The 25380-nt window shown below is 41.2% G+C and overlaps 1 protein-coding gene across 2 annotated transcripts in view; it reads left to right on the top strand.

The window, feature by feature from the left end:
* The window catches only part of klhl20 (kelch-like family member 20), a 61822-nt gene extending 55468 nt beyond the window's left edge, over positions 1 to 6354 (top strand). For both annotated transcript variants that reach the window (XM_069709779.1, XM_069709778.1), the window contains exons 9-14: positions 56 to 239; positions 364 to 507; positions 708 to 841; positions 1163 to 1371; positions 1521 to 1627; positions 3267 to 6354. In XM_069709779.1, coding sequence (XP_069565880.1) covers positions 56 to 239; positions 364 to 507; positions 708 to 841; positions 1163 to 1371; positions 1521 to 1627; positions 3267 to 3351 — 863 coding nt within the window. In that variant the 3' untranslated portion in view covers positions 3352 to 6354. The remainder of the gene's footprint in view (positions 1 to 55; positions 240 to 363; positions 508 to 707; positions 842 to 1162; positions 1372 to 1520; positions 1628 to 3266) is intronic.
* The last annotated feature ends 19026 nt before the right edge of the window (positions 6355 to 25380 follow it).

Here is a 25380-nt window from a genome sequence, read left to right as displayed (position 1 = left end):
CAAGATTATACAAAGTCCCTCCACTCCATTGACCCTCGCCCTCCTTTCCCTGCAGTTGGTGGTTGGTGCAGCGGAGACGCCATTTCCAGCGTGGAGCGCTACGATCCGCAGACCAACGAGTGGCGGATGGTGGCGTCGATGAGTAAGCGGCGGTGTGGAGTCGGCGTCAGTGTCCTGGATGACTTGCTGTACGCGGTTGGAGGTCATGACGGCTCGTCGTATCTCAACTCGGTGGAGAGGTCAGCCAAGATTTCTCAAGCTTTCTCTTTAGGATATTTATTGTTCTCTACGTGCGTCTGTTTGACTGAACGGTTCGCATTTCTGAAACTACAAATTAAGTTTCAATGTTTTTCTCGTCTCCAGATATGATCCTAAGACCAACCAGTGGAGCAGCGATGTGGCCCCCACCAGCACTTGTCGTACCAGCGTGGGCGTTGCTGTGCTGGGTGGATATCTGTATGCTGTGGGAGGACAGGATGGAGTTTCCTGCCTCAACATTGTAGAAAGGTATCACACTGAATTATTGTGTGTATATTAAACTGTACATGTTTAAATAAAAGTCTTTTATTAAAATGAAACCAAACGGAAACCTGATACAATCAACTTTGGCTTTGGCAGCCAACAATTGGTAGTGTTAGGTATTTTGATGGGAACATACTTATTGTACCAGCTCAGTGTAACAGAATGCCGACCTTCCTGTCCTCCAGATATGATCCTAAAGAGAACAAATGGACTCGTGTGGCCTCCATGAGCACCAGGCGACTGGGTGTCGCTGTTGCTGTGCTGGGAGGATTCCTGTATGCCGTAGGAGGCTCTGATGGGACGTCCCCATTAAATACAGGTGTGGTACCGAGTCACGTGTACATACTAAGTTAAACGAACCCACAACTAACAGGAAGGATGTTTTGGAATAACAAGAAAGGTGTCCTTAGGTTCGCTAATGCATTTCTATGTCTGTGTAGAGTGAACACATAAATGGAGACTTAAAAACATGTGCAATACCTTGAAAGACTGAGTAGCTCTCTGCTTTTAGCTTGCCAAATTGGACTCAACAGAATGTTATCCAGTTTCCGGTTTTTGATCCATAATGCAGTGGCTGGAACATTCATTGCAAATTTGAAACAATACTATTGTACTTTCCATCTTCCTCATCATCCCTCAGTGGAACGCTACAACCCTCAAGAAAACCGCTGGCACACCGTGTCTCCGATGGGAACCAGGAGAAAGCACCTGGGCTGCGCCGTCTATCAGGACATGATCTACTCTGTCGGAGGGAGAGACGACACGACTGAACTGAGCAGCGCAGAGCGATACAACCCCCGGACCAACCAATGGTCTCCTGTAGTGGCCATGACGTCCAGACGGAGCGGGGTGTGTATACGTGTGTTGGGCTAGAGCTACATTTAACGTATGTTGTTTTTTTCCCATGTCATATTAAGTTTCCATAGTGGATATTAAAGTATTCTATTGCTTATCATATAATTTGTGTGAGACAGAAGTGCAACTGTGTGTGTCTGTAGGTGGGCCTCGCAGTGGTGAATGGTCAGCTGATGGCAGTAGGAGGTTTCGATGGGACAACATATCTCAAAACTATAGAAGTCTACGACCCTGACGCCAACACATGGAGGTAAATGCCACAACACATTACAGTACAGTCTGCTGTATGGTACTCATGTCCACCTGAATGTTAAATTAATATTTATCTGTGACATTATACACACGCACACCATACGCTTAAATGTAGCTGTTTGCTTGTGAGCATCACTCTTAGAGTTGTTGAAACTACAGAAAGGTTGATTGTGCAGTGGTTTTACAAAGTGGAACGTCTTCCCTTTACTACCAATCTTTGTACAGACACTCGCTGCAGAGAGCACCAGACAAGCTGGTTTTTGCCCGTTATCGAGTTCCTCCCTGGATGTAATCTAACAGCAGTTGACATGACCTGATTCACTGCTCAGTTAAACCAGTCACAGTGCAAAATGGGAATGAAGATGCTCCAACTGAATGTTATCTACACTACTGCTTTTTGCTAATAACAATATCTTATGGTATCTTATGTGTTTTGCCAACCTTAGAATTGATCACAGGAGGGGCCAAATCATTTTCCACATTCACACTGATAGTGATACTTTAGAGCCCAGCTGAGGTGGACAACACACAGCAGATGTACAGACAGCACAGGATTGCAACATATTATAAACGGATATAAACGATATCATCCAGCAGGATGTTGAGTTGCTGTCAGACAGACCCGAGCCACAAGAAGTCTTCTGCAGTTGTCTGTTAGCAAAATTAATAGCTCTGTATATTTGCTGTGGTCGCAGAGTCAGCAGCTAAAAGGAAGTTGTTATTTTTTAATGACAGATTATTTGTTGGTGTGTTTATAGTTCAATTTGTCAAGCATCTAAGTGTCACTTATCCAACTTCTGTTACAGCCAAACAAAACGGCTCCTGTGTGTCGTCACAGTCTGTTTTATCATCAATGTTATTTAATGAACAGAGATAAAAACGGTTAATTAGCACAGTCTGGGAATCAGCTGATATTTCACGGGGAAAAAAAGTGATCTCTGCTTTGATTGTTTTTGATGTATTTAGAATGTAAAGTTATGCAAAAAAATGTTTTAAGTCACTCAACACCAAACTTCCTAAACTGGCAAAAGAGGGAAACTGACATATTTAAAAAAAGAACAAACAAACAGCCCCTCTTTATTAAGGCGGGCCTGTCTGAAACATCATTTGTGATATTATTATTATTATTATTAACCATAGGAGGAAAAATATTTGATAGGATCATCTGTAAACTAGCATGTTGATTTGGCTTTTATTTACATAATCTTTACTTGAGGTATACATTTGAAGCAGCATTTGTAATTTCCTGTTTTGATATTGGAAAAATTGAAAGCATTGAAATTGGATTTATTATCTAGAAAATAAAAAAATATATTCGTATTCTATATTCTGTTGTGCTTAAATTAGAAGTTAAAATGTTTGCATCAAAGTTTTAAGAGGTGTTTTAATGTACAAAACACAAAACAAATCTCTTAAATAAATGACTCTTAATGATTCATTAGCATATCCGGCCTGTACAGAAACATCTTTCTGTTCAGACTGACTAAACTATTTGTAACAGAAGCTCCCACAAACAGAATCAGCAGTTAAATCCACTTCCTCCACCTGCTGGCATCTTCACATCTTGAAACTCTGTCTACTTTGAAGCACATTGTTCTTTTGCACATTTTTTTTTTTAACTCGTCCCCTTTTTCCAGGTTGTACGGAGGAATGAACTACCGCCGGCTCGGTGGAGGGGTGGGCGTCATCAAAATGACTCACTGTGAATCCCACATATGGTAACGGCAGCTCCTCCCCCGCTCCCGCCCGCTCACACACTTTCACTTTCTCATCACGTTGCAGTGGATGCTTCTTTTCACCGACTCGTGTGATTCAAACGAGGATGAGAGAATCGCGGGAGGTTTTGGAGGAGAGACGGAAAAGAGGGACAGACTTTTGAACCGTAGTTCATCCCAAGCCCCCGCCACTCTGAGGTCATTGACTTTACCCAGGTCGTCTTCGCTGACTGACCACGGTCACCCTGAAGTGCACTGAGAGCAGAAGTCTACCAAGTACCATTAAGCTTCCAGTTCGGAGAGGACGGTTCTTCTCCTATCTCGTCTCGGTTTGCATCCTCTGAGCCGCGCGGTTTAGATTCAAATCAGAGATGTGTGAGACACATTGCTGCTGGGGGGGGGGGGGGTGATCTGATGTCACAGGTTCAGAGGAGCGCAGACTTTTCAAAGCACCAGGTTGCAGGAAGAAGGCTGTGTGGTCCTCAGTCACCTTTTCAAACATCTGTATACTGACTAGTGAGTTTAAACAAAACAGCTGGCAGACCAGCAAGCCACCTCCTCTGGTTGCGAGACACAACATAGCATACTGACTGTCAGAGGTACCTCAACGCTCTCGCATTGTCTTTTGATTGCTTTCTGCTTTGAATCCCACATATCAGCTGTGGCTGTTGCGTCTCTGGGCCTCGCCTGTAGCATCAAACACTAAAGACCTGCCAGGCTGTTTCCCTCTGCCGCCCTCTGTGCGTAAAAGCTGGATATCCAGAGGAAAACAATAAGGAAAGCAACAATTTATTCACCCCCAAAAAACACCCACTAGGGAAGATAGTATCAACGACTGTAGCTGTTTTGTTGGACAGTTTTCAGCAGTGAGTTGATATACTTTGGTGCTCCAGTAAGCGTTTCTGGCAGCAGAACATATGTAGGACAGAGTCAAAATAAAGGTGTGTGTGTGTGTGTGTGTGTGTGTGTGTGTGTGTGTGTGTGTGTGTGTGTGTGTGTGTGTGTGTGTGTGTGTGTGTGTGTGTGTGTGTGTGTGTGTGTGTGTGTGTGTGTGTTAGTAAAGGAACAGCTCGCCCAGGGCAACAGTGAGGTTCACTGATGCTTTTGGACAAGAGTGTGTCTTGATATTCAAGACACACAAATTACGTCATTGTCTGTTTTGGGCTTTTTATGGGATTTCTTGACAATAATAAAGATACAGAAGACTCACCCTTTTAAGCTAATTGTTGTCATTTGAAAGTAAGCGCAACACAAACTCTTTGTTCCATAAAAAGTGGGAGGTTGTGTGTCATTAAATCCCCTCCACGTCCGGACACTGTTGTGGACACAGCAGATTTTAGTGTGTGTGTGTGTGTGTGTGTGTGTGTGTGTGTGTGTGTGTGTGTGTGTGTCACAGCACGATGCAGCGAGTTGTTTCCCGGCTGGCAGGAAAAGAAGGAGCGTAGTGAGACTGAAGCCCACGATGCAATAAAGTTCAGCCTCATATTAAAGATGTTACAAACCTGCAAGTATTTCATAGACTCAGTCATTTACTAAAAGGTCAGTGTTCTGTATCCAAACCGTTCTATCCCGACCGCAAACTCCAGGCAGCTGTTTTTTGTTGTTATCGGACTGGAGGAGACTTCAATTCGATTTCTGCACCATGCTTTAAAGTCTGGCCTCTACGCTTTCTTGACAGTAGCCTGTTATAAAAGGAGTTAAAATGGGCGGACCACATCCATGTCATTCTTGACTGTATATGCATTGGTAACAACTACTTGTGTAGTAGTCAGTGTTGTGATATTACTTGTTCACAAAGCCAGGGGGTTTAGAGACACCAGGTCCATTTTGTTGTGCATTCAGTCCCCACGTCTGTGTTTCTGCCATCATACAGTTTAACGGCACCACCTGCTGGAGAACAGTTAGAGTGCAGCACTGATGATCAACAGATGATACAGCGTGGTCCCAGGTTGAACAGCTGATCTCGGCTCAGTGTTAAACAATGCGTGAGTTAGTGGTGAAATTGTTTTGGATGAGAATCTTCTTGGAATTTATTGCACTGTGATCGCAAATGTATTTTAGATTTTATCTTTTTGTTGTTGTTGTTCTTAATATATTTTTTATGGGTGTTTCCAGATATAAGGAGGGGGAGGGGGGGGCAATTAAAGTCACCATTGGTCAGCTGAAGAGTCAGACATTTCAGGCCTCGCAGCCATGACGCTGTGCAGAAGTGGATTTCTTTCCTACATGCAACACTTTGTGTTTAGTGTGACGCAGTCCATCCCAGCTCTGCACTTTTAACTGTGTGCTCCAAATGCACAGCTGCAACAGAAACGGATACAGGCAGGTGTTATACATTGTTTTAGCTGCATTTCCATAACCAGAATGTTAATGTTTAGGAATATGGCAATGTTTTGATTTGGTTGGGTTTAGTTATCTGTGCTTGCAGGAGGGGTTGACGTGTCAGGATGACTTGCTTTCATTGTGTAGTTACTGTATGCAGATCTTCACATTTAAAAATGAATGTTTACGCTTTGGGTAGCTCACTTGAAATGTTGAATCTGACCATTTCATGCAATTTTTTTAAATGTTGACACTGAAGAAAGGTTCTGATGCGTGTCTTTCACAGACCGGTTGCGACACATGCTCAGCTGCCAACAGCTGAACAAAAACTGTGTTGGCTTCTTGAAAACTCTTCCAACAATATACTGCTGTTTTTCACTGCCACGGCCTTACAAGGAAATCCCACTCAGTTTAAGAGTCCTTTGGTCCTAAACAACCCACTGTCTAACAGCTTTGCTGTGAGTCATATTTATCACAGGTTATTAAACCCCCTTTTTGACATAGTTTTCATACCATGCAATGAGTCTTAAATTCTTTATAAAGCAAAGAATGCAACCTGTGACAGAGCAGTTTTCCCCCCAGTGATGAGTGTGATGATGTAAAGGAATGAAGTATGGGCTGCAGACCAAATGTTTTGCAATGATTGTATTCTGAGCCAAAACGGTGAGCAGAAACATGTCAAGTCCAGACCAAAGCAGTCCTGTTTCCCAAACTGAGTGGAATTTCCCTTTTAATCTTGTAAGGTACTAATGATGCTTTGTGATTGTGTGCCAGCCTTCAGTCAGTAGCCTCTATTCAAATATCCAGTTTTGAGTAGCCTCGGCACAGCCTCGAGCAAACACGGCTGGAATGGCAGGTGTTTGTTTTCATGTGTCGGAGACCCATCGCTCTGCTTTGATCGCCACAGCAGCTCTGGACTCACCATGTTCACTATGACAAAAATTAAACATTTTCCCTGGAAAAAAATGTCCGACTGTTTGTGAAATCTTGTTCAGGGTAAACATTTATTTTCCTTGACACAGAACCAGTCTGTAAACCTCAAAATACCCATGAAGAGCTGAGGTTTAGTAGCAGGAATACTGATTACGTCCAGTATTTTGTCTACAAGCTGCAGAATGGTCATGCAGGTTAATGCTTTTGGTTGAAGAGAAAACTAACTGTACAGTATAATTAACAGAGTATCAAAATAAGTATCAAAAGTAAAAGTATGTTTCTGCTGAAAGGACCATTTCACAAGAATGTACATTTTATTATTTGATTATAATTCTTCGGAAGTGCGGTTGTGGATGGGAGAAAAGAACGACACTCAAGGGTCTTTGCATCCATATGGGAAAGATGAAAGGGCAGGTCAGCTAGATGGGATCCAACACCGGGTCGAAAACCATAGTGCGATCGGGCCCAACCTTGCGGAGGCAGGGCAGGAAGAAAGGGATGCAGACGATCCACAGCGATTGACCCCAGTAGCACACCCAAGTAACCCAAGAGCAGAGTCAAGCCAATGGTCCAGAGGTCTGAAGAGTCCAGGACGAAGGAGCAAGATCAAGTGGTCCAAGTCCAACGAAACTGAGGAGTGGAGAAACTTGGGTGAACACCTGAGTGAGCTTCGCCAAAGAACTCTGCGTGGCACAGTGGAAGCCAAGCTAGACCTATTCAGGGGAACAGATCCAGACTGCGAAGATGGGGAAAATAGATCTACATGTCGTATGGCTAGACCTGGCCAATGCATATGGATCAGTTCCACACCAGCTTATTGCCGTCGCCCTTGAATTCTTGTACATCCCAGATAACATCAAATCCATGGTAAAGAGCAACTTCCAGCATATGGACATGTGCTTCGTGATGCATAAACTGGCTGGCTGGCAGCAGCTGGAAGTAGGGATTGCAATGGGATGCCCCATCTCCCCCATCCTCTTCATGGCAGCAATTGAAGTCATCCTGATTGGAGCAAGGCAGGTGGTGGGAGGAGTTTGACAGCCTGTAGGCCGGAGGTTTCCCCCGCTAAAGAGCTATATGGATGACATCACTTGCCTGCTGCAAACTGCATCATGCACAGCCAGGCTTCTGAAGAGGCTCTATACATCCAGTCTCTCAGACAAGGAGATGGGGAAGACCATCCTTCGTCAGCTTTCAGCAGGCCTGTCAAAGATCGATGCCAGCCATCTACCTGGAGAGTACAAAGTGTGGTGTTACCACTTCACTCTCTATCCAAGAGTAATGGGGCCTCTGGAGCTGTGTGAAGTCACCTCATCAGCTGTAAGTAGGATGGATTCCAAAGCTAACACCTTCATACGCAAATGGCTTGGGCTTCCACAGTGCAAGCCTGTTCGGGTGGAACTCACTACATCTATCCTCTGGGATTTCTGAATCGATCACCCTCGAGTACAGACAACACTCAACAACTCCGCCTGAGGGGCCAGTGGGACTCATTCAACTGGACCATTATTCACAAAGATGGTTCACGCCACAAAAATGCAGATGCTTTGTCTCGCCGGCTTGCGTCTCCTGACTCTGGGGACCAGGCAGGCTTGCTGTCTGATGTGTGTGTGCTGTGGGCTCTGTGGTAGAGCCAGACTGCTCAGAGCTCCAGGAAGATGAGGGGGCACTCGTGGAACGGCAGCCTGCATATCTTCTCTGCCACAGTGACTCTGATCTGGGGCTGTTGCAACGTGAGGACCTGAGGATCCCCTCATCTTTTGTGCATGGCCTTCTTCAGCAGCTGCATGGTGGCGGGGTCCCAGGTTAGTTGCTCTCTACAGCGGGTGGCTGCAGATATTCTAGAGCTGCCTGTAACTTCACGGGGGAACATGTATATATTGGTGGTGGAGGATTACTTCACAAAATGGGTTGACCTGTATGCTCTGCACAACCAGACTGCTCACACAGTGGCTCGCTGCCTGTTTGAGGACTATGTACTCGTTCATGGGATCCCTGAAGTCCCGCACTGCGACCAAGGCCAACAATTTGAGGCAGAGGTGATTCAGAGCCTCTGCAAGTTGCCGGGTATCAAAAAGAAACACAACACAGCCGACAATCCCAAGTCAGATGGTATGGTGGAGCGTCATAACCGGATTCTGATTGATTAAGTGGCAAAGATGCTGCTCTTAATGGAGGTGAATGAGATGATTATGTGAAGCAGGTGGCGTTTGCATAACACATCCAGACATGCCAGCACTCGTTTCATCCCTTTCTTCCTCATGCACGGACGTGAGGCACGTGTTCCAGCTGATGTTCTTCTTCCTGTATAAACGTTTTAGTCTCATCATTTCACCTGCAGCCCGAGGTGTCAAACGGACTGAGGAGCAAATAAGAAATAAATCTAAAATCATAATTCAAAACGAGAGGTAGGTTTACTGCCAGATCTTATAAGTACAAGTGCAATGCTTTAGTGCATCAATCAGTCCCTGTTGTAGAATGATATCAGTAAAAGCACAATTTTAAATTAAATATGGGTTTACATGATTTGCAAATCATCGCGTCTTGCTTTAATTACATTTTACACAGTGTCCCACATTTTTTAGGAACGTGGTTATAGTTCAAATCTAAGATCTCAGTTATGACATGTGAATTGGGGACATTCATTAGAGTCCGTATCTCTTAGATGCTAGGAAGTAATAGATTAGATTAAAATGTATATCTATAATGTATATCCAAGTTTGATCAAAAAAACAAATTTTTGTTTGGTTCTTTAAGGTTTTGTACCTTTTAATTACATCAGCCCATCAAGCCTTCGCCCTGAGTCTATTCCCCAACTCCATCAAGGTTTGCTTTTGTTTTGCTTCTGCTCTCACACAATCGATTCTCTGTCCTGCTAGGCAGAATAGAGCGACAGCAGAGGACTTGGATTTGGTTACAGATCAGCAGCTTGTCTCCAACCTGCTGAGAGCAATTTTGTCCGAACGTCAGAAGAAAAGAAAGATGGATGTTCAGTCCCAGTCAGCTCACACACAAGCAGACAAAGTTCCCTGCAGGACAACAGGATTAAAAACTGGAGCTGGAAGGTTGTGGAATTATTTATGTACCTGTTGAGTCATTCTTGTTATGCAAAAAAACATGGACAGAAGTTTGTTTCTATTGTCAGTTACAGAAGTATTCTTGAGAATGCAAAAGTAATCCTCAAACATTTCTGTCTGTGAACCCTTGGGGGCTCCGTAGTTTTGTTTTGTTTTTATTACCATAGTGAGTGAAATTAAAACAATACAACAGTCTATTTACGGCACAAAGGCTCCATAGCCACAGCACCTCTGCTTGAATATAAACACAGAAATTTAGAGCTGCTTCACTGAGATAATTTATTCAAAAGCTGAGTTTTAAAGGTACATTCAAGACAAACAAAAGTTGTATTTACATTCAGGGCTCAAACATTGTATTGTATTGCTAATAACTGGATATTTTAAATCATTGTTTACATTTTTATACTTTTTTGTAGTGTGAAGAATCTTTGTACAACTATCAATTGTGAAGTCAGTAAAAACATGTGAAACAAACAAAATGGGGACCCACCAAATGGCCACACAGTACACATCATCAAAAACTCCATCAAAACTTTACAGTTCGAAAATATCATACCATGGATCAGAGGCCCATGGAGCGTCCGTGATATTAGTACTATAAATGCATGGGAAAACAATTGTCTCATACATTTTTTTTTCCACCTACATGAGTTTTCACACACTAGATAACAAAATACTTTGAGGGTCTGCTAATTGTAATGCAACTTTTTTGTTTTCTAAATGGGTAATTTCCAATTCAGCATAAAATGTATGAAACATATCTCTCAAAAGAAATCCATCCAGGTGCATTTTGATACAGTGATTGTATTGAGTTTAAAAACACTGTAAAGGGCTTAGAGTACCTGTTCATTACCGAAGAATTTGAATGAACTACAGGGAACAAGAGAGTGGATCAAAAAGTTACAAGACTGATCCTGTTGCCAAATCACAACATAGGTTATTTCATGGCACTTAACACATTAAAGTCCTTACAGCAAGACTTTATAATATTATACAGAGAAACCCAACAATTCAACAATTCCCACATAAGCTAGGAGGAAAAAAACTCCTCTTTAAGGGAGAAAAACCTCCAACAAAGGGAAGAAAAACTCCCTTTAACAGGAAGAAACCTCCGACAGAACCAGACTCAGAGGTGGGCGGAGCATCTGTTAACAGAACCAGGATCAGAGGTGGATGGTCATCTGCCTCGACTGGTTGGGGTGAGAGGAGAGCAGAGAGAGAAAAGGACAGCATAGAGATAGAAGAGAAGAACTGTTGGTGGAGACGACAATCACAGAGCAGAGACATGTAGCTCCATGACGGGACATCTGGAAAAGAAAGAACAGAAACTACACGAGTGAAGAAACTGAATGGAGACAACAGATAATAAGAAGAAACTATGGGAGAGAAGAAGATGGTGAGGTATGAGTCAGTTAAAGAGTAGGAGGAAAGAAAAGAAGCTCAGCATGTAACGAGGTCCTCCAGCAGCCTCGGCCTATAACAGCATAACTAAGGGTTGGTTCAAGTCTACCTGAGCCAGCCCTAACTATAGGCTTTATCAAGAAGGAACGTTTTGAGTCTAATCTTAAAGCTAGAGAGGGTTTCTGCCCCTCGAACACAAACTGGGAGCTGGTTCCACAGGGGAGGAGCCTGAAAACTGAAGCTCCGCCTCCCATTCTACTTCTGGAAACTCTAGGAACCACAAGTAGACCAGCGTACTGAGAGCGAAGTGCTCTGCTAGGATTATATGGTTCGATAAGATCTCTAAGATATGATGGAGCCTGGTCATGTAGAGCTTTGTAAGTCATCAAGAGAATTTTAAATTCTATTCTTGATTTAACAGGAAGCCAGTGAAGAGAAGATAAAACTGGAGAAATATGATCTCTCTTGCTAAATCCCGTCAGTACTCTTGCTGCAGCATTTTGGATCAGCTGCAAGGTTTTTAATGAGTAATTTGGACATCCTAACAGCAAGGAATTACAATAATCTAGCCTAGAAGTAACAAACGCATGAATGAGTTTTTCTGCGTCACGCTGAGGAAGGATTTTCCTGATTTTATTAATATTACGTAGATGAAAGAAGGCAGTTCTGGAGATTTGCTTTATATGGTGTCTAAAGGACAAATCCTCATCAAAGATGACTCTAAGGTTCATCACAGTTTTGCTGGAGGCCAAGACAACGTCATCTAGAGTAACTAAGTGATTACAGAAATAGTTTCTGAGGTGTTTAGGACCAAGTACAATAACTTCTGTTTTGTCTGAATTTCGAAGCAGGAAGTTTTTGGTCATCCAGGCCTTTATGTCTTTTAGACAGGCTTCAAGTTTTACTAACTGATTAGTTTCATCTGGTTTTATAGGAAGATATAGCTGAGTGTCATCTGCATAACAATGGAAGTTGATGCAGTGCTTCCTGATGACATCTCCAAATGGAAGCATGTACAAAGTAAAAAGTATTGGGCCTAACACTGAGCCTTGTGGAACTCCATAACTAACTCTTGTTTGTCTGGAAGACTCATTGTTTACATGGACAAACTGGAATCTATCTGATAAGTAGGATTTGAACCAGTCTAATGCAGTTCCTTTAATCCTCCTAACGTCTTCTAATCTCTGTAATAAGATCGTATGATCAATCGTATCAAAAGCAGCACTGAGGTCCAGAAGAACAAGTACAGAGACGAGTCCATTATCTGAGGCTAATAAAAGGTCGCTAGTAACTTTCACCAGAGCTGTTTCTGTGCTATGATGAACTCTAAAGACTGAAAATCTTCAAACAGATCATTCCTTTATAAATTATCTAAAAGTTGATTTGCAACAATTTATTCAAGGATTTTTAGAAATAAACGTCAGGTTGTAAATTGGTCTGTAGTTTCCTAAAACAGCTGATCAAGAGTCGTCTTTTTAAGTAAAGGTTTAATTACAGTCACTTTAAAAGCCTCCGGTACATAGCTGGTTACAATAGATAGGTTGATCTGATCTAATATGGAAGTATTAATTAAAGGGAAGACTTCCTTAAAAAGTTTAGTTGGGATGAGATCTAACAGACAGCTAGAGGATCCAGATGAAGAAATAATTCTAGTTAACTCAGAGAGCTCAACAGGAGAGAAATGTTCCAAGTTTACATCTGGTCCTGCAGTTGCTTTCAGGGCTGCTGTTGCTTAGCAACACATCAGTGATGGTGTCAGGAAGGGTCGGCCCGATTCTCTCCCTGATAGTAAGAATTTTATTAGTAAAGAAGTTAATGAAGTCATTACTGCTGAGAGCTGAAGGAATAGAGGACTCAACAGAACTGGGACTCTTTGTCAGCCTGCTACAGTGATGAAAAGAAACCTGGGGTTGTTCTTGTTGTCCTCTATTAATGATGAATAATATAAAGTTCTGGCCTTACAAAGAGCTTTCTTATATAATATTAGACTCTCCTTCCAGGCAGGTGAAATTCTTCTAAATTAGTGGAACTCCATTTCCTTTCCATCTTTCTAGTCGCTGCCTAGCAGAGCGTAGTTCTGAGTTGTACCACGGAGACAACTTCCTCTGGTTCATGACTCTCTTCTTCAGAGTGGCGACATCATCTAGAGTTGGAGCAGAGATACTGCAGTGTTTTCTACCAGATGATCCACTTGTGTGGGACTAAGATCAACGTAGATGTCTTCCACTGCTTTAACACACGGCATCGAAGAGGATAAACATGTCACTGCTTCCTTAAACTCTGACAATAATCTAGTCATTAATTAGAAAATAAGCCTCAAAAAGCTGTGTTTTTCAGGGCGTGTGTTTGATTGACAGGTCTGTGGTGGAGTCAGGTTACGACTATCAGTGAGTTGACCATCAGAAAATCCTTAATGTTTTTAAGGACCCTGTCTGTCTCTGTGTGCTTGTTTTTCAGGGTGCACGTTAGAGTGTGCAGCGGGCAGGTTCTGGGCTCTCTGGCCAATCACAACTAATATAATCGACCCTCACTGACCCAGCCAGAGCACCTGCCTCTACTCACACCCTGGGCGAGTCACAGCAGATAAACTTCTGGGGACGCAGAGTGAGCGTGTGATTGGATGCTCGGCAGAAGAGCGCACGGCTATTTATGTGGAGTATTTGTGTTGGAATAAACACGTTGAACGGTACTTTGGCTGAATGTTGTTCGTTAGTGCCAGAAGAACCCACGGTGACGGCAAGATGTCCGTCACAGTAACATATTTAGTCGTCACTACCTTTGTTTACTATAACTTTGTACTGAAAGATAGATAAAAACACAGGATACACAGTGGGTTTAAGCTGCTTTGTTTCATACAGACTTTTGTATTTTGTTGCACATAGGAGGCTGTGCTCAGTTGGTGAACAGTGAAATGGCAACAGGGTTTCTATACATACTCTGCTCTGTTAGTCTCCCAGGGCCCCTACCAGCGGACACACATCCAAAACACACCTACAAAAGCACACACTCATCAGACGAGAGAGAAACTTACTGTACACACTTCGCTGCCCCTTGCCTCTCTTTCTGTTTCAGTGATCCTTTTTTCTCTTTCTCATCTCTTTCTTCTTTTACTTTCTCATAAATGTACAGCATGCCTGAGGCTGCAGGCTATTCTTTACTGCACAATCTCCTGCTCACTGTGTCTGTCCCAGTAGACACACCCTTACTCTAAAATATACACTAAACCATGAAAACTTTGGTCTGGGCACAAATCCAAACAATCTAAAAGGTATTTCTATTGCTTTATGGCTCAGTTGGACCTGGCTTCTGCTCCACTGTGTATATATTGTGTCACAAGAGGTTTTACAGCATCTTGTTGGCAGTCATAACCTAAACACTGTGCGATAATTGTAACCTGCTGCCCACTCTGTCCTGCTACTCACCAGCTTGTCCATAGAGAATATTGGAACAGAAGATTAACTGTTAAAAGGGTGATGGTTGTGTTTATTTATCTGTCAGGTTATGTTGTATATATCCATGTAATAAAAACAGCATTCATTTCCTCACAAAGTCTCTCCTTGCTTTGGTTGCTATTCTTTGCTAAATGTTTTTCAAAGATGTGAGATTTATTATGCAATATTCCATCCACTAAAGCCAATTTAACTTTGCAATATGGAGGATATACATTCATTTGTACTGTATAAAAGTTGGTCAAGAAGAATTTTTACAACTTGGGTTCTTTTTTTTTTTTTTTTTAATCAGAAACAGAAGTGGGATCTAAATGGAATCTGTGTTGAAACTCTGTCCTGCAGTGCAACTGAAATCCTTTTGCAAGTTGGTTTTAACAGTTCTTTAATGTTAAAAGGAAGAAAGCAGATCTTTGGGGAAATGCTCCTTTTTCTCTGGAGAGGTGTCAACTGGCAGGTGGACATTGGGCCACCTGCCAGTGTGGCCCAATCTAAACTGTCAGTCTAAACTGACTGATGCTCTGCTGTCAAGCCTCCAAACTGCTGTTAGAAATGCACTTTTCCAGTTGGACATTAAAGCGGCATCAATACTTTTTTATATTACATGTGGATCATGTGGTGTATAAATGGTGGAAACATTCTCAGCTGCCAGAAGGACAACTTGTCATTAGTTGAAAGAGCATTTAAAATGACTCAAGCTTTTTAAATGGGTCCCCTGTGGAGAATGTTTGAGAGGGCAGGCAGTTTAATGCCTGAACACCATGACATTAGTGACCACTTTATGTGCAGCAACCGGTTGCAGAGCTTCTAATTGCAATTCCATGACTAAGTCACAAAAAAAAAAAAAAAAAAAAAAAGGAGTATCAAGGTACAAGTCAGTAAAAGTAAAATCTGGTCTGCTGCTTAGTCCCTTTTATGTCTGTGATTGGGCCTTAGCTTCTCAATAACATGAAGGTCACTGGGTGATGAGTGTTGATTATCATGACATGCTGATTATAGAGTGGGTTCTCCTCAGAGTTTAGAGGCAGTCTGCTGCAAATTGGTTGGGGTCAACATTGATGATAAGAAAAAAAGGAACTCCCTCTGAGGTGTAGATTTTGAAATTAAAACTTACAAAGAGCTGCTAAAAGTTAAAAAGACAGTGCACATAATTAAAGAGGTCTAAATAGTTCAAAGGTAATAGTTCAAACTGCTGTTTTTAAAACCCTTTTTCTAAAATGTGTGATCACTGCTAGAAAGATTACATTTATTTTGAGTCCTGAGTTATTCTGTAAAATACTCCCCCCCTTTGTATTATAATCATACACACACATCCTGATGACAAGGAACAATGGGACTTGATCTCTTCAGATGTTCAGTCAAAGGTTTATTGTTGAAGGGCTGAAAGCAGCAATATGCAACACTTCACCTTAAGGCACTCTGCCAACACTTTTCATCCTGATGAGCAGTCTACCATGAAGATGTATCTAGTCTGAGGAAACTGGCAGAAATAAAACCTGCACAGATGTAAAGAAGCAAATGCAGACAATCTGTTGTTTAAGAAAAAAACAGTCATGTTGATTTTGCTGCAGCAACATTAAACTCCTTCTGATGAGGTAAAACGCATGGAGAAATCCCGACAAGGCAAACGTCACAGGAGGGCACTTCTGATTTACATCATGGCTGGATAGCATGTCTGAAGAACCTTAGAGATCATAAACTGGCATTTTGTTAATGTAGGACAGAGCCCCAACTGGTGTACTACAGTAATGATCCACATACTCATCACCTTCGCTGATGACTGTCATCTGTTCTGTTCTTGATGTGTATTTGGTTGCTTCCATCTGACTTTGTTCTCGCTACAACTTCCTTTCAATTAACGGCTGCAGACTTTTGATTGAATTTCTCAAGTGAGAGCACTTCTATGAACAGCAGATGACATTTCTGACAACTCTGTGTGAATCATTTATTTCTCAATCATGAGACAGCATCCTTTGGAGCTGTGCTATTCAAAAACCAGAGGAGAGTAAACACCACCCACCTCACTTTTGGGTCCAGTCTGATTTGGAGTGCACAGAGAAATGTTTTGCTTGTGCTGTGCATACAGAGCCATCTCAATGCACCCAGAACAAAGTTTAATCAAGTCCTTCTCAAAAGAACTGACTCCTGTCCTGACCACTTATTTTCCATCATGGCTAAGAATGTGGGAACACGTTCACTATTAGTACTGCAATCATAGACTCTGCTCCGAGTAAACAGATGATAAGGATCCTCAATCAGTGAAATGGCCACACAAACACAGCAAATGTATTAGAGATCTTTAATCTGCTGTCTCTGCAGGGCTCCTGCTTTGTGCTTAGTAAAGCTACCAAGATCCAGTACTGACAGAAATTCTAACAGTTTTTGGAGTGTAAATGATATTTCTTTTAAACACTGACTATTAAAATACAACAATTACATTTTAAATCATTTTAAATGGAATTTACCCATTTAAAATGAGTTCAAAGTAACATATTTTTGATTTATTCTATCCAAATCTGAGCATATGATTCATTATAAATGACAGGCCTGGAAAGACGTGGATAAGAAAATGACCTAGAGTTCTTTCCAGATCTTCCCATTCCATGAAGCACCCATTGTTAGTCATCATACAGTTCAGTGGAAAGCTTGTGATTAATGGTTCTGTACCTGCTGATGTGATTCAGAAGAGCTGCAGAATGAGAAAGTCTACTCTTATTTTGATGCTTTGGACACATGTGGTGTTAATATAGCTCAAGTGGCAGGACCACGAGTGGTCAGCTAAAAGTACAGGAGTGCATGAACCCAGGTCACTGAAGACAAATTGAGATCTGATCAGACCTGCGAAGGTGGTCTGAGCTACAGAGTGAACACAAAAGCCTTCTGGGCATCGAAGGACTATTTACTCAACTGAGCGGGTCTGCTGTGTTCGATTGTTTTATTCTCTCAACTCTAACAGTTCTTACACCTGAAGATCTTTGCCTCCTATTGTTTGATTTTTCTGTTGCCAGACAATTTTAATTTTTTCCACCATTTTGTTAAACGTGTGTTGCTCCAACTTCTCTCCTTGAGTTTCTGTACGTGTGCTTATTTACTTATTTACATTATGTATTTGTTTATTTTAGGGATGGGTCATGATTTATTTATATACCGAATAAGATGCTTGAAATGTATGCGAGCATGTGGACATGCATGATAATGCATTTTGGATCTTACATGGGTAATGGGTCGATGTGATCGGAATTAGAAATATAACATAGACCTGACAGGTGACATGTTGGTGCCGTGGTTAGAACTGCGACCTTCCAGCAAGTAGGTTAGGTTAGGTTAGGTAGTTACTTTATTAATCCCAGAGGGGACATTTTTTCACTGCAGCAGCATACAAAGCAATAAGATAATAATATAATAATAGAAAAGCAATAAAATAGCAGTAAAAAATATTAAATATAAATATAAAATATAAAATGCACAGTATATACAGTACAGTATATATCTATATCTATATAGTAGGTTGTGGTTTTGAATTTGCTGGTCGTTTGGAGTTTACATGTTCTCTCTGCGCCTACATGGGTTTTACTCTGGGTGCTGTGACTTCCTGCCACAGTGGTGTTTTCTCCCAGAGGCCAAAGGAAGCCACGCTTTCCCTTTTTACACACTGTAGTTGCCATTTAAAAAAACAACAACACTTTAACAGTTTCGGAATTCCTCTGCACTGTTGCTGCTGTGTCTCTTTTGTATTTCTCATTAAGCATTTTACAATGAGTGCAACCGTGCCTCTCTAAATGTTATGTTGGGTGAATGTTTAGTAAAACATTGTATTGCAGTGCAATTTGCACTTTTGTCTGCATCCCAAAGGGAAGCCAGTCTGAGTTTGCTTCCCTTGCTAAAATAAAAATGAAATGATTAACCAATCAGATGAGGCTGCAGTCGTGCCACTGCCAACTGGGATTAGTCAGGACTATGTCAAGCGAAGCAAGTTGCCCTTTGGCATCACTGCAATCAAATCATGGCATGTCATCAACATGATTGAATAACAAAAGATAAACAGCAGCCAGTTTGTATTAATACAACCATTAGCAACATTAGCAGGTGCAGTTATCGAGGGCAGATTTGGAGATTTTAGTAAAAAACTGTTTTACTAAACTATCATAAAAGCTGCAAAATTTAAATTAAATCTGACGGCTGGCCAACAACACACCAAGGAGAGGAAAAAAGGGAATTGGACTTTCGATGTGGAAAATTATGTCCGCACGGACTGGCTAGCCGAACTTCAGAACCTATTTTGCTGGCCATGTCTTCTTTTTGACAATTATTCATGCTGACTTAACAAACTGTGGACCACGAGAGGATTCATTCACCCTTCCCAGGCAATTTAGAGTCACGGTAAATAAGAAAGTCACATGGATTGTGCTGTAGAATTTAACTTTTTTGGACGAATCATGATTGACAAGGCTCTGGACTTGGCAAAAAACATGAACCTAAAGTAGCACAAGGAACAGATCAAAGATAAACATGATATTCTGATGAGACTCATTGCTGCAGCCCTGTACCTTGATACTCAGCAATCATCTGGTTAATTACATTGGCTGTAAAAGAAGCAAAGTGTTTTTTTCTGCAATTTTCTGCACAAAATAATATAGATTAGAAGTCTTGTCTCATTTTGCTCTTTGCTCTTTATACTGGATGTGAGCAGAAACACAAATCAAAAATACAAATTGGAAGAGAAGACTTGTGTGAAAAACTTCGGAGGTCAAACACCAGGTATGTACAGTATAAGCATTCTCAACCAGCTGCAGAGGACTGACGAGTGACCTGCAAATAGAGGGAGTTGCAGTATTTTAGAAGGGAGAAGACAAGTGCCTGGATAAGCACCAACTACATGGTCAAGAAAGTGATGGATGCTGTCGTTGGACAGGAGGAGAAATCTACTGTAGCTACTGCGGCATGGTGGCAGAAAACAGCAGTTCAGTATGTCAAACTAAGGTTCACCACTGTCCAAAGCTGGCATCTACACATAGGTATTGTGTTTTGGATGTTTCTCTGCAGCGGGATCCTCACCTCTGAAGGATCACAAGATAGTGCTTGCTCAGGTTGAGCATTGAATGGTACCTTGATATCCAACCAAGATTTCTGTCACAAGTTATTACAATAGAGAAATAGCAGGGTGTCATCAGCATAGTATTCACAGCAAAGTTAAAGGGAAACAGGAGGGGAACCTTGCATCATGTTGCTCGCCTGCATGGTCAGATCCTCTTTAGGGGTGACCCACAAGGTTTGCAGAGCCTGAAACACTCAATCTTTTCGGAGTTGATAATAGTAGTTAGCGGTTGACTGTGTTGGAAAAAGATTTTTACTCGACCAAAGGAGGACTTTAAGTAATGTTGTTATTATAGTGATAAAGTCTGCATAGGGAATAGGTTGGGGTGAATGGTGGATTAACACTGCACATTTAAATGGAGCCTTCTTTTCAATTTCTGTTTCACAGCGACAGTCAGTGTTGTTTTGCATGACCACCTTTGTTCCTTAACCTTGTTTTTATCATGAAACTTAAACTTAACAAAGTACTTATTTTAACCCTAACATAAAGTAATTTTTGTGCCCAAACCTTGTTTGATCATGTTGTAACGATTTTACTGATTAGAGCGTGTGATCCAGAAATGAGTAAGTCTAGAAGGTGTGGAAAAATGACATGTTTTGTTGGTTAATTTAGGTTACTTGTTGACTCCTCTAGGCAAAAGAAAATAAATGACCTGAATGATTAAAACAGCTGTGATGGATGATCAAGCTGACCTTGTGCAGATGCTCACCGTCTTGCCCAAGACAGGAAATGATGGAAGGCAATCACTATGGATTCAAGAGCACATGAAGAGGACCAGGTAAGAAACCAGTAAACCGTGCTGTGGTAGTTGTAAACACGAGTCAAGGATTAAAAAATGTGCCTAAAGCACGTTTGTTTTTTTCATGGTGAAAACAACAATTAACAACGAACCACATTTTAGTTAATATTCTCCTAAAAAGAAACTGGAACTGAATATAAGTCAAAGATAACAGTAAAGGGCAGACTCTTACCATCACAGCTTTTATATGGTTTTGAGGGTATTTGGGGATTACATGACATTTACAGCCACACTAAGTCAGCTCCTCCTGCTTCTATTTCCCAAATATTACAGACACATTGTCAGCCAAACAGGCAGAAACATCTCATGTCTATTTTTATCACTGTCACATAAAATGTTACTTTTGTGTTTCAATGTAGTCTCTCTTGTCTGGCTGTCTTCTTCATAAGCATACAACTAGCCTGTTTTAATTCTCTCATTTTCACTTCTTCTCTCACATGTCAGATCCAATACAAAGTAATGGGATGGGTTTTTAAATGTTTTAGTGCAACTTCATTTGTTTTCTCATTTAAAACACACTCTGCAACCCTTCTTATTTTGGTTCTGCTACAAGAGATGATCTCGGCACGTCTGGAGAGTATAGCATGCTACCACGCATGCTTTGTAGCATCCTTTCTGCACAGTCCACGGCCAACGGGGAAAATTGTGAGTCACCACGAAGTCACAATTTTAGCAGATTACTGCAGAATATGAATGAAACAACCGGAAAGAAAAAAAAAATGCAGCTACAACAAAGATGGGAAACAACTCAGTGAGGCTGTTGGAAAGTGAGTCTTTTTTTCCTTTTTTGACAGATTTATGTCTCAAATTGACATGTGGGATAGATACAACATGAAGCAACTCAGTTCATGTGAGTTTAACAAGGAATGTGTGGCTCAAAAAGAGATGTGCCGATCTGTGGATGCATACTGCAACCCAAAGATGATTGCCAGACAGACAAGGAAACAAGACAGTTTACTACACTGTGGAGTAATTCCAATCGTACAGGTCAGCAGGTAGTAAGCTAGCACCACATAAGACCATTTGCTGTGAAACTTTACCATCCTTTTACTCTTACAGTATTTACTTTGTGTGGGAGTTTGGAAATTCAAGCAGGATTTTTTTTTAAATTATTATTTCAACATCAAAACAATAATTGTTTACAGTAGATGGATTATGTCCTACTAATGGTAAAAAAAACAAAAACAAAAAAACAACGATAGTCATTTTTACAGTCATTTAGAACAGACAAATTATTTAATCTTCACAACTGAAAATATAAGACCAGCAAATTGTTAATATTTTCAGTACTACAGCGGAGTACTTATGACTACCTTGTGTTCTCAAAACAAAGGTGATCACTGGCAGCAATCCAGAGCTTTAAAAACCTGAACAGGGAGAATGTGTGTTGTTGACTGTAATGACAAGTGGATAATAAGGAAGAAGAAAACATTTCCCAACCCTCTCCCAACTGATCCAAAGAAAAGAGAATACAAAAATAATTGCAATTAAAAATGTAATGAAACTGATCTGCAATTCAGGAGGACTGGAACATTATCTGATCTAAAGTGTGTTGGAGAAAATGGTGGATTTCACATTTCCTCTCCAGCGTCCTCACAAATCATTTGAAACACGATTAAGTATTGCTTGCTAGAAAACCACTTTGCAACACCGACTTGGATGAATAACTGATTTATGCCTAATAAAACTTCTGGCTGCAGCTTATGACCCTCTACAGAGAAGCTACAGTGTGTCTGTACCTGGAATGGAGAGAGGGAAATAACTCATTTGTGTTCTGCAGTTCAGAATAGTTAATAAGAGCTCAGATATTTTCAGTTAGACGATTTAATTGAAACAAACTTTGAGAAATGGATCCAATTTGTCTAAAATATGGCAGCCCTAATGGACTATATATACAGGTATATAGACGTCAAGCTGATGTCTCTGTCCATCTGGCACTCTGCCTGGTATTCCAAAGATCTGCTTGCATCCAGGCTAACATTCCTCCATCACGTCTATTGAACAAGGCTGTGATCCTGATGGAGCTGCCACTGACAGCTGCAATGGGCTCTTTGTGTGGAGCTGCGGTCCCTACAGGCACTGCCACTGTAGATCATATCTGCTCCATGACTGTTTCTGCACAAGGTCTGTTAACCTTGGTGTGAAATAAACTGCAGAATGTGGGAGATCTCTCCATGTAGTAACTAAAGGGCAGTGTATGCACAGAGCCTATCATGAGTTTGATGTGAGAAATGCTCTGTTCGCACTTGTTATCACTGACTGCCATTAGCACATGCATTTTGCCAAGAGCAGTTCAGCTTGTTAGAAAAAATTACATAGTCTGTTATGTGAAAGGTGTATTTATACAAACTAATAAGTTCCACACACAGAAGCCAGGGATGTGAGTTAACACAGGGTCTGCACTGCAGTCTGTCTTCTGCTTTTAATCCTTTCCACAGGGGACGTTAAATGATAAAACACTGCAACTCTGTCAAAGCTTCAGATTTCGGTTTTCATTTCATATGCGGTGAGATTTTGCATGGTCTTTTATCAGTTCATGTACCGTGGGCATTTGAAACTCATTCCACATTCAAATGGGAACAAGTCCTAATTTCCTGAAACTACAATGCTTTGAATTACAGTAACTATAAAAAATATATTGCAGAAGTAGAACACAATTGTGTCATTTTTGAGGTATTTGGGAAGTATTTCTTTGTACGACTCGACTGGGACCCAACTGACAGGCCCAAAAAGAGTTTTTTATTAACTCAAAAAAATGTACAAAAGATAATTCACAAAATATGTAAGAACATTTCTGAGCTCTGAAAAGAGATGAACTAAATTCAACAAACGTGAGGTTTTCACTTTTCATGAACTGAATGGAGCTGAACCGACCAAGCTGTCCTCAAAAGGGTACAAATACTGTACAAGGATGGGTCAACAAGTTCCAAGTCAGTTACTGTTGCGCCCAAATGATGTGCTGGGGAAACAACAGCATCATGAGAATTCCAAGTTATGTTGCAAAATCAACATCAGTTCAACACATTCTTGTGACCATTGGTCTGGGTGGGTTTGCAATTGCTCCTCATACGTAAAGGCTGATCAGACCATTGTTAGACTAATCTACAAATATAACAATAAACGATAAATGTTCACTTTGAATATTCAACACGAAACAAAAACAAAACTGAACAAAATCGAATCTATTCTATAACTGCCATGCCCCCCAAGACAATATTTAGCTGTCCCCTCAATCTCATAGTGATTAATGATTAAACAGTTTTCTGTAACTTTTTATTTAGTAAAGTGCACCATCAAAGAAAGCAATGGTTTCTAGTCAAGGCCTTTTCATTTAAGGTCTTAATACACATCGGGGGCCTTTGTTGTTTGATTAAGTCACATATATCTTTTTGAACTGTTATTTTTGTCATACATAACGCCAATATCAGGGACCTACAGGACCCAGCACTCAACTCAGAACCAAAATTTTGGTGGTGGAAAACCATCACTCATCAGAAGGAGCTTTTCCTGTTTTTTAAACCGGGCCATTGAAATTGTCTTAACTGTAAGAGAATGTGAAGAGTCGCAAATCCAGAAAAAAGTGACTGATGTCAGCTACAGAACAAAATCTATCAAGCATTTGCTATCTTTAAATTACATTTATCCAGACCAAATGAAGATAGAGCAGTCTGTTGAAGGAAGAATAAAGCAAGGCTGCATTATTACTACTTATGAATTCAGCTTTTAATTTGTAAAAAATGTATTTCCTTCCAAAGCTCTATTATGTGACTTTAAATCCATCTTCTATGATTCCCCGCCCTTTTGGTTTGTAATCCCGTCAAAAGAACCCATTTTCTCTACACCAACTCACAAACCCCCCCAGATTTATCTTGGGAACTGGTCATAATTATTGATCATAATTTTTACTACAAATATCTGAGATTTGATTGCTGTCATCTTAGTTTAGATTGAATATTATTCCTGACTTTATTTGTGACTTCTTCCTTAACAAAGAATCATTGTAAGTAGAAATCCAAACATTTTTAGCCAGTGTTCTTCTCAGAATCACCAGATGGTGGCATCGTTGCTCCACAGGATTTGACCTTCCTCTCACTGTTTTGCTTCGGCCCTTTTCTGGGACAGAGTGACATTAAGGAAAGTAGTTAAAGGTTAAATATTTTCCTCAAGGGTGCTCTCTCACACTCCCTCACCATACGGTAAAATCCTCATACAGGAAGCTGCAACCTGCAGCTCACAGATCGCCATTTTACGACACCATAACGGCTGGACCGCTGCAATTCAGTTTTAGGGCTGTATGCTAATCACCTGGCTCAGACTCGTGTAGTTATTTGGCGGAGATGTTGAATGTAGAAAGATGAGGTTGTTGTTGTTTTTTGTTTTGGGGGGGAGGGGGGGAATTAAGGAATTTGAAGGCTTAGAGACACAGCATGACTGTTCAACATAGTTCCTCCGCTGCACCGCCGCCTCAACAATCTTCCATGTTCACCACTGTGTAACAAAACCTCCTCAGCTATCACAGCGTTGCTAATTAAAAACAGACATTAAATGCACTGGATCTCACAGTCTACAGATCTAAACTTACAGGCCGGGGTCTAAGTTTCCTTGAATACAGTTACCAGATTAACACTGAAGCAGTTTTTGCTTGCTGTATTTGTTCTCCCTGCTCATACTAGCCATTAAAAGATCTCCTCCACAGTGTGCTGTAAGTAATGTGGGACAGAGTCTGCCTTCACCTCGAAAGGTCCGGGCCGATCATTTTTTATCAATAAGTACGAAACATCGGTGCTCTCAGCTGCTGGGGACTATCCATCACATGTTGAATCTCAGAGGGAGAACGTTGAACGTCGAACTGCACCTCAAAGCTTTTGACAGATTCTGCCAGCGGACTGTTTCTGTCAGCATTCACAGCCTTACAATGTTGCACTTGATAGACGGTGTAGTGGTGGGCGATTTAGGAGTGGCT

Source organism: Brachyistius frenatus, unplaced genomic scaffold (genome assembly GCF_029030835.1).
Source record: "Brachyistius frenatus isolate BFR_SWC_R1_liver_20210118 unplaced genomic scaffold, ASM2903083v1 Contig_85, whole genome shotgun sequence".
Classification (NCBI taxonomy): Eukaryota; Metazoa; Chordata; class Actinopteri; family Embiotocidae; genus Brachyistius; species Brachyistius frenatus.
Note: the sequence above shows the minus strand (reverse complement) of the source record. Positions and strands in the feature narration are given on the sequence as shown.